Genomic DNA, 8,652 nt, shown 5'->3' on the forward strand with positions numbered 1-8,652 from the left:
GGACCTTAGCGATGCAGTTTTTCTGCTACTTCAGAGCCAGACGCCTCCATCCCGCTCAGCCGCAGATGCTATCTTTTGCACTGCCCGGCTATTGGCGAGATTATGACATGCTGCGGCGCGGCGATTCCAAACAATACGGCCAAGTTTGCCGCTTGACAATTAGGGAGTTTCCAGCAGGGGACGCTATGACCGTATCATCGTGCGCCGGCGCCTTCCACTGCTGCCGCCACCATGGAATCCAACAGGGACGAAGCGGAGCGTTGTATTGCTATCGCGGTAGCCGCAGTCAAGGCCAATCAGACTGAGAAGGCCCGCCGTTTCCTGGAGAAGGCCCAGCGGCTGTACCCGTCTCAGCGGGTCCGCGGTGAGCGGGACTCAGGGAGGGAGGTGGGGGGAGGCCTAGACGACTGAGGCCTGGGGTAGCCGGTCTGACCTCTCACCCGTATTGCGCGTGAGCAGAAGCGAGGGTGGCGTGAGGCACCTTGGGACTTGAAGTCCCCTCGCTCGCTGGGAAAGGAACAACGCAAGTTGTGAAGGGGGTCTTCGAGGGAACTTTCACGGCCGGCGCAGGGGACAAGGGGAAACCCGACTCAGTGAAGCGGGGGTTTGTTTATGTTGTGCACGAAGAGACCGGGACGGTTATCTTCCCTGAGCTGAACGGAAGAGACTACAACTCCCAGCGGGCATTGCGCCGAGGGTGAAGGGGGCAACCCCGCACCTGAGGGATAGGAGTATTTCCCTTTGCCCCCCAATTGCAATTCCCCCCCCCCTGCCGGTCGGGGTACCTTCTCCTTCTCCCCCTCCCGCCATCTTCAGGCCTCCCTCCCGGTTTGGGACAGGCGCGGTTTAAGCATTCTTCTTCTCTCTCCCTTCGGCCTTCTCTGCTGGGCATCTGCGACCCACCTTTGCCAGCCCCTTCCCTAGATCCGCTTGTAGGTCTGTGGCCGCCTCTTGCCCCCAGCCCCCTTTAGCCTCGGCCCTGGCTCCCGGGAGCCTTTCAGATGATCTGGACCAGGGGTAGGCAACCTCGGCTCTTTTATGACTTGTGGACTTCAACACCCAGAATTCTTGAGTCAGCATGGCTGGTTCAGGAATTCTGGGTATTGAAGTCCACGAGTCACAAAAGAGCCACGGGTTGCCTACCCCTGATCTGGACCAAGCTCTGGGCCTGCTGGGCATTGGCCGGGGCGGTTGGGTGGACAGCAGTCAAGGGAAGACCCTCCCTCTCCAGTTGGGTTTATTAATCCCTGGCAGGCGCATCAGTGTAATTTTCAGGGTAACAGTATGGAAACCGTTCGCTCTTCCCTTCTCCCGGGGTATTTTTTGAATATCCCTGTGTAGCCTACAGCTGTTTTCCTACTCTTCTATCCAAGCAGACTCATCCCAACTTGTAGGGAAGTTTCAGGGTTACCAAGATTGGCTAGATCAGTGGTTCTCAACCTTTGTAATGCCGCGACCCCAACCGGTCGTAAGTCGAGGACTAAACCGGTCGTAAGTCGAGGACTAAACCGGTCGTAAGTCGAGGACTACCCAACCAGGCGTAAGTTGAGGACTTTCCCTGCCCGGGAGCACTGCGCATGCGTGGTTCTGCCCCCTGCGCCGGCCGAGGCGTAGCTGGCAAGCGGCAGAGACAGAGCAGGCCAACCACCAGCTGGCCTAGCCCAAGGGACGTAAAGCACCCGCTGGAAAAGGGGAAAAAAATGGCGGACAAAAAAAATGGCGGACAGCCTTGCTTGGCGACCCCCATGAAATGGTCGATCGACCCCAAATGGGGTCCCGACCCACAGGTTGAGAACCACTGGGCTAGATGCTGCCCTCCCCATACACACACTAAGTGGGCTAATGGGAACTGGGGTCCAAAAATTTGTGCTCAGTTGCCTGCTTAGATTTCATCACTGTAATCTCTCCCTCCCACACCTGAGTGTCCTTCTCATCCCATTCGGGAAGTATTGGAACCAGTAACAGCAGTCAACCTAATTGGGCTTTCGGTATCCCAAACAATATATTGTACTTTTGAGTACACGACGTTACAGATAATTGTAGGGAGCTATTGCTTGTGCGCTTCCCAGAGACAGTTTGAAGGATGCTGGAATATTTTGACTCTCCATTTGTAAGCAGCCTAGATTTGTGAAGATACCGTAGATAGATTTCAAATAAATACATTATTTTGTTCCAAAGTTTAACTAGATGTTCTGATGTGCTGCTTCCTTCCAATCAGTCCTTTACTTCACTGCCTCAGTCCTCTGTGCAGATTGAATAACAGAATAAGAGAGTTGGAAGGGACCTTGGAGGTCTTCTAGTCCAACCACCTGTTCGAGCAGGTGACCCTGTACTGTTTCAGACAAATGGCTTTTTATTCTTTTCTTAAAAGCCTTCAGTGATTGACGACCCACAACTTCTGAAAGTAACACTATTTAATAGTGTCTAGTGACATCATTTCTGCCTTATCTTCCCCCTTTCCCATCTCCTTTGACTTTTCTGCTTAATTATTCATTTTCCACTGACTTCTTGGAGCACAGTTATTTTTCAGCCTCCATCCCTCAACTAAAGAGCCCTAGCTGCAAGTTCTTAGTTCTCTAAATAAAGCTTGCTGTCATAACAGTGATAAATGCAGACTTACATAACTCTGATTAACAGCTATAATAGAAAAAATAAAAATATTGTAGCCTTTTAACCTTTGAAGCCTTTTACAATTAAACCAAATACCATTATATCAGAAAATATTTAAATGCATTGTACAAATGCTGCCTTTCAACTTCTCAGATACCTCAGGAAGGATAGTGATAGCTGCCTCCAGAAAAGGGCCTGTTCCCTGAATAGTTATTCTTTTTTTGTTAGATTTATATTCTGCCTTTAGTTCAAGAGCTGAAGTTGATATACAGTGCCCTGTGTGATAGATCTCTGACAGCAAGACATTGACTGGCACAGATCAGTCAATGAGCTTCTGTGGTTAAGGGTGGACTAGAACCTCTAATCACATGGGCTTATATATGGATGTTTTTTGGTCCACTGGTATTTGCAAGAGCAGTTAGATTTGGCTGTTATAACTCTTTTAAAAAAACCCTGAAGGCTGCTAATCCAACAATTTATTTTATTTATTTACCTAATGAGTTGGGGATCAGACTGATTATAAGTTTTCTAGTCGGTTACTTTGAAATACATGATCACTTCTATTTTCACTTTAATTACATTTTTTTTCTTTCCTCTTGTACCTTACTTATTCCCTTTAAATACTTACCCAAAGGAGAGTGATTTGGTGAAAAATCCATCAAGAAAAATACTCCTGTCACCTTTCCACTTGCAATTATGAAAGAAGGCTCATCTACATGCAGAATTATGTGCATTTACAAATTGTACTTGGATTGGGTTTAAATAAAGTAGGAAGACACTGTGAATGGCTGCATTCTCTTTGTGTATGTTCGTGGTATAATGATTGTAGGATTTGATTGTTGAGGGTTTGGTGCTGATTCTTTGGAAGAAAATATTTTATTTTAGAAATTCAGGAGAGCTGTAGTCTCTAAAAAGGATGATAGCTCATTGAAATGAATCTTAATTGATGTGCTTTGAATGTCATAAGCATATGCTGCTATTCTGCCTTAGATTCCTCCTCCTCCAATTATTATTACTGTTTTCTAGCATATTTTTTAAACATGCAGTTTTATATTGATTTTTGCCTAACTGAGAATTGCTCAGTTGGCAAAACAGCTATCAAACATCTGGAAGGCTTTAATAAGATACTTTTATTCTGTAGAGGTATGTTCTGAATAAACAAAACCAGAGTTGAAACTTTTGGAAGTAACACGTAATACAAAGAGATTTAAAGCAATCTGATTAATCCCTTGCATAATACATTATTAGAGGATGTTTAGAACTAGGTTATTTAAAATCACTTTCTAAGGATATGAAAACTCCTGCATTGTGCATCTCAGGCCCCTTCAGAATTGGCCTGTTAATTTAAACTTTGTTGGGTGCTATTACCAATTATTGATGTTAAAAAAGCCTGTAGAATCTGGCACAACCAGAATTGCCTGTAGTAATGATTACAGTGCTTGGACAGGTTTCCATTCCAGGTATTCTAATTTCTAGTTGTTTAAGGTTGTACAGATTAATATCAAAATTTGAAGCCTGCCCATTTCCAAATCAACAGGCAGCACAGTATTTTCAGGAGACGTGTTTGTGGCAATGGCTGAATTTCACGAACCAGTATTTTTGCTATTTCTCATTGCACTACAGATAGTCCTCAACTTACAACAGTTTGTTTAATGACTGTTTGAAGTTCCAACGACACTGGAAAAAGTGACTTATGACCATTTTTCACACTTACAACTGTTGCAACATCCCCACGGTCGCATGATCAACATTCAGATGCTTGGCAGCTGACTCATATTTATGACGGTCGCCGTGTCCCAGGGTCATGGGATCACCTTTTGCGAATGTCTGACAAGCAAAGTCAATGGGGAAGCCAGATTCACTTAAATAATCACGTTATTTACTTAATTAACCACTGCAGTGATTCACTTAACAACTGTGGCAAGAAAAGTTGTAAAATGGGGGCAAAAACTCAATAAATGTCCCACTTAGCAACTGAAACGTTGGGCTCAATTGTGATCCTAACTCGAGGACTATGTGTAATTGTAACTTCTAGATCAGGGGTCTTTAAACTTGGCCCTTTTATGACTGGTGGACTTCAACTCCCAGAATTCCTCAGCCAGTGTGCCTGGCTGAGGAATTCTGGGAGTTGAAGTCCACCAGTCATAAAAGGACCAAATTTGAAGACCCCTGTTCTAGACCATACTTAAGAGTGGTCTCACCTACACTCCTTAGCAATTGAAGCATCCCTGAGTCTCAGCTGTCCCTTTCATGGAATGGCAACAGGGTATGTTCCAAAAAGAAGGGAAAATGTGTTTCTGGCCAGTTCACCTTATTAGCCCTCATCGAGCCTGTCAGACACTGACCATCAACTGCCTCTTCTGTTTCGTATACAGGTAGTCCTTGAGTTAACGACCATTCGTTCTGCAAAGGTCCACACTGGGTGTGCTTGGTCAGCAATGGGAACAAGAGAATGGTGAAGATCAGTTGGGGTGGCGGAGCACCGGGAGACACGAGCCTCGAAATGCAGGGTGTCAAGGGGGGCTGCGTTGGACTTTTTGCACTATGGGGCTGGGCTGGGCTGGGCTGGGCTGGGCTGGGGTAGCCAGGGCTTCCTAGAACAGCTGCAGCTTCACATTGCACTATGGCTTTGAGGCTTCTTGCCGCTCCAAAGCTATAGTTTGCCAAGAAGCCCCTGGACCTCAGTGAGGCAAGCAGCCCCTGAGCCAGGTGGTTTTGGGAGCTGCTTGCTGCCCCTAAGGGGTGTTGGGCAACCAAAAATGGCAGAGATGGGGTGAATAAGCAATTGGGAGTTGAAGGGGAGGCAATCCCTTATCTTTTTTTTTATTGAAAATTTTATAAAATTTTACAATATAAATCCCCCCCTTCCCCTCCCNCATTACAGTAGTCCAGGCGGGAGGTGACGAGGGCATGAGTGACTGTGCGCAAAGCGTCCCGGTCCAGAAAAGGCCGCAACTGGTGGATCAGGCGAACCTGATAAAACGCCCCCCTGGTCACGGCCGACAGATGGTCATCCAGTGCCAGCCGCGAATCCAGGAGGACTCCCAAGTTGCGCGCCCTCTCCGAGGGGGCCAAGGTTTCTCGGAGTACAGTTATTTTTCGGCCCCCATCCCTCAACTAAAGAGCCCTAGCTGCAAGTTCTTAGTTCTCTAAATAAAGCTTGCTGTCATAACAGTGATAAATGCAGACTTACATAACTCTGATTAACAGCTATAATAGAAAAATTAAAAATATTGTAGCCTTTTAACCTTTGAAGCCTTTTACAATTAAACCAAATACCATTATATCAGAAAATATTTAAATGCATTGTACAAATGCTGCCTTTTAACTTCTCAGATACCTCAGGAAGGATAGTGATAACTGCCTCCAGAAAAGGGCATGTGCTCTGAATAGTTATTCTTTTTTTGTTAGATTTATATTCTGCCTTTAGTTCAAGAGCTGAAGTTGATATACAGTGCCCTGTGAGATAGATCTCTGACAGCAAGACATTGACTGGCACAGATCAGTCAATGAGCTTCTGTGGTTAAGGATGGACTAGAACCTCTAATCACATGGGCTTACAGTATGTATGGATGTTTTTTGGTCCACTGGTATTTGCAAGAGCAGTTAGATTTGGCTGTTACAACTCTTTAAAAAAAAACCTGAAGGTTGTTAATCCAGCAATTTATTTTATTTATTTACCTAATGAGTTGGGGATCAGACTGATTATATGTTTTCTAGTCAGTTACTTTGAAATACATGATCACTTCTATTTTCACTTTAATTACATTTTTTTCTTTCCTCTTGTACCTTACTTATTCCCTTTAAATACTTACCCAAAGGAGAGTGATTTGGTGAAAAATCCATCAAGAAAAATACTCCTGTCACCTTTCCACTTGCAATTATGAAAGAAGGCTCATCTACATGCAGAATTATGCGCATTTACAAGTTGTACTTGGATTGGGTGTAAATAAAGTAGGAAGACACTGTGAATGGCTGCATTCTCTTTGTGTATGTTCATGGTATAATGATTGTAGGATTTGATGGTTGAGGGTTTGGTGCTGATTCTTTGGAAGAAAATATTTTATTTTAGAAATTCAGGAGAGCTGTAGTCTCTAAAAAGGATGATAGCTCATTGAAATGAATCTTAATTGATGTGCTTTGAATGTCATAAGCATATGCTGCTATTCTGCCTTAGATTCCTCCTCCTCCAATTATTATTACTGTTTTCTAGTATATTTTTTAAACATGCAGTTTTATATTGATTTTTGCCTAACTGAGAATTGCTCAGTTGGCAAAACAGCTATCAAACATCTGGAAGGCTTTAATAAGATACTTTTATTCTGTAGAGGTATGTTGTTCTGAATAAACAAAACCAGAGTTGAAACTTTTGGAAGTAACACGTAATACAAAGAGATTTAAAGCAGACTGATTAATCCCTTGCATAATACATTATTAGAGGACGTTTAGAACTAGGTTATTTAAAACCACTTTCTAAGGATATGAAAACTCTGCATTGTGCATTTCAGTCCCCTTCAGAATTGGCCTGTTAATTTAAACTTTGTTGGGTGCTATTACCAATTATTGATGTTAAAAAAGCCTGTAGAATCTGGCACAACCAGAATTGCCTGTAGTAATGATTACAGTGCTTGGACAGGTTTCCATTCCAAGTATTCTAATTTCTAGTTATTTAAGGTTGTACAGATTAATATCAAAATTTGAAGCCTGCCCATTTCCAAATGAACAGGCAGCACAGTATTTTCAGGAGACATGTTTGTGGCAATGGCTGAATTTCACAAACCAGTATTCTTGCTATTTCTCATTGCACTACAGATAGTCCTCAACTTACAACAGTTTGTTTAATGACTGTTTGAAGTTACAACGGCACTGGAAAAAGTGACTTATGACCACTTTTTCACACTTACAACTGTTGCAACATCCCCACGGTCGCATGATCAACATTCAGATGCTTGGCAGCTGACTCATATTTATGATGGTCGTGGTGTCCCAGGATCATGGGATCTCCTTTTGCGAACGTCTGACAAGCAAAGTCAATGGGGAAGCCAGATTCACTTAAATAATCATGTTATTTACTTAATTAACCACTGCAGTGGTTCACTTGACAACTGTGGCAAGAAAGGTTGAAAAATGAGGGCAAAAACTCAGTAAATGTCCCACAGCAACTGAAAAGTTGGGCTCAATTGTGGTCGTAACGCGAGGACTATGCGTAATTTTAACTTCTAGACTAGGGGTCTTCAAATTTGGCCCTTTTATGACTGGTGGACTTCAACTCCCAGAATTCCTCAGCCAGCGTGCCTGGCTGAGGAATTCTGGGAGTTGAAGTCCACCAGTCATAAAAGGGCGAAGTTTAAAGACCCCTGTTCTAGACCATACTTAAGAGTGGTCTCACCTACACTCCTTAGCAATTGAAGCATCCCTGAGTCTCAGCTGTTCCTTTCATGGAATGGCAACAGGGTATGTTCCAAAAAAGAAGGGAAAATGTGTTTCTGGCCAGTTCACCTTATTAGCCCTCATCGAGCCTGTCAGACACTGACCGTCAACGTACAAGGCCTCTTCTGTTTTGTGTACAGGTAGTCCTTGAGTTACAAACGTTCGTTCTGCAAAGGTCCAGACTGGGTGTGCTTGGTCAGCAATGGGAACAAGAGAATGGTGAAGATCAGCTGGGGAGGCACGAGCCTCGGAGTGCAGGGTGTCAAGGGGGGCTGCGTCGGAGTTTTTGCACTTATGGTCCTTGGCTGGGCTGGGGTAGCCAGGGCTTCCTAGAACAGCTGCAGCTTCACATTGCACTGCGGCTTTGAGGCTTCTTGTTGCTCCAAAGCTATAATTTGCCAAGAAGCTCCTGGGCCTCAGTGAGGCAAGCAGCCCCTGAGCCAGGTGGGTTTTGGGGCTGCTTGCTTCCCCTAAGGGGTGTTGGGCAACCAAAAATGGCAGAGATGGGGTGAATAAGCAATTGGGAGTTGAAGGGGAGGCAATCCCTTATCTTTTTTTTTATTGAAAATTTTATAAAATTTTACAATATAAATCCCCCCCTTCCCCTCCCCA

The 8,652-nt window shown here is 44.4% G+C and overlaps 1 protein-coding gene across 1 annotated transcript in view; it reads left to right on the forward strand.

The window, feature by feature from the left end:
• Positions 1-209: 209 nt before the first annotated feature.
• DNAJB12 (DnaJ heat shock protein family (Hsp40) member B12) overlaps positions 210-8,652 on the forward strand; it is a 36,237-nt gene continuing 27,794 nt past the window's right edge. Inside the window, exon 1 of the mRNA XM_029284270.1 lies at positions 210-364. Coding sequence (XP_029140103.1) covers positions 232-364 — 133 coding nt within the window. The 5' untranslated portion in view covers positions 210-231. The remainder of the gene's footprint in view (positions 365-8,652) is intronic.

Source organism: Protobothrops mucrosquamatus, unplaced genomic scaffold (genome assembly GCF_001527695.2).
Source record: "Protobothrops mucrosquamatus isolate PMUCROS unplaced genomic scaffold, P.Mucros_1.0 scaffold479, whole genome shotgun sequence".
Classification (NCBI taxonomy): Eukaryota; Metazoa; Chordata; class Lepidosauria; order Squamata; family Viperidae; genus Protobothrops; species Protobothrops mucrosquamatus.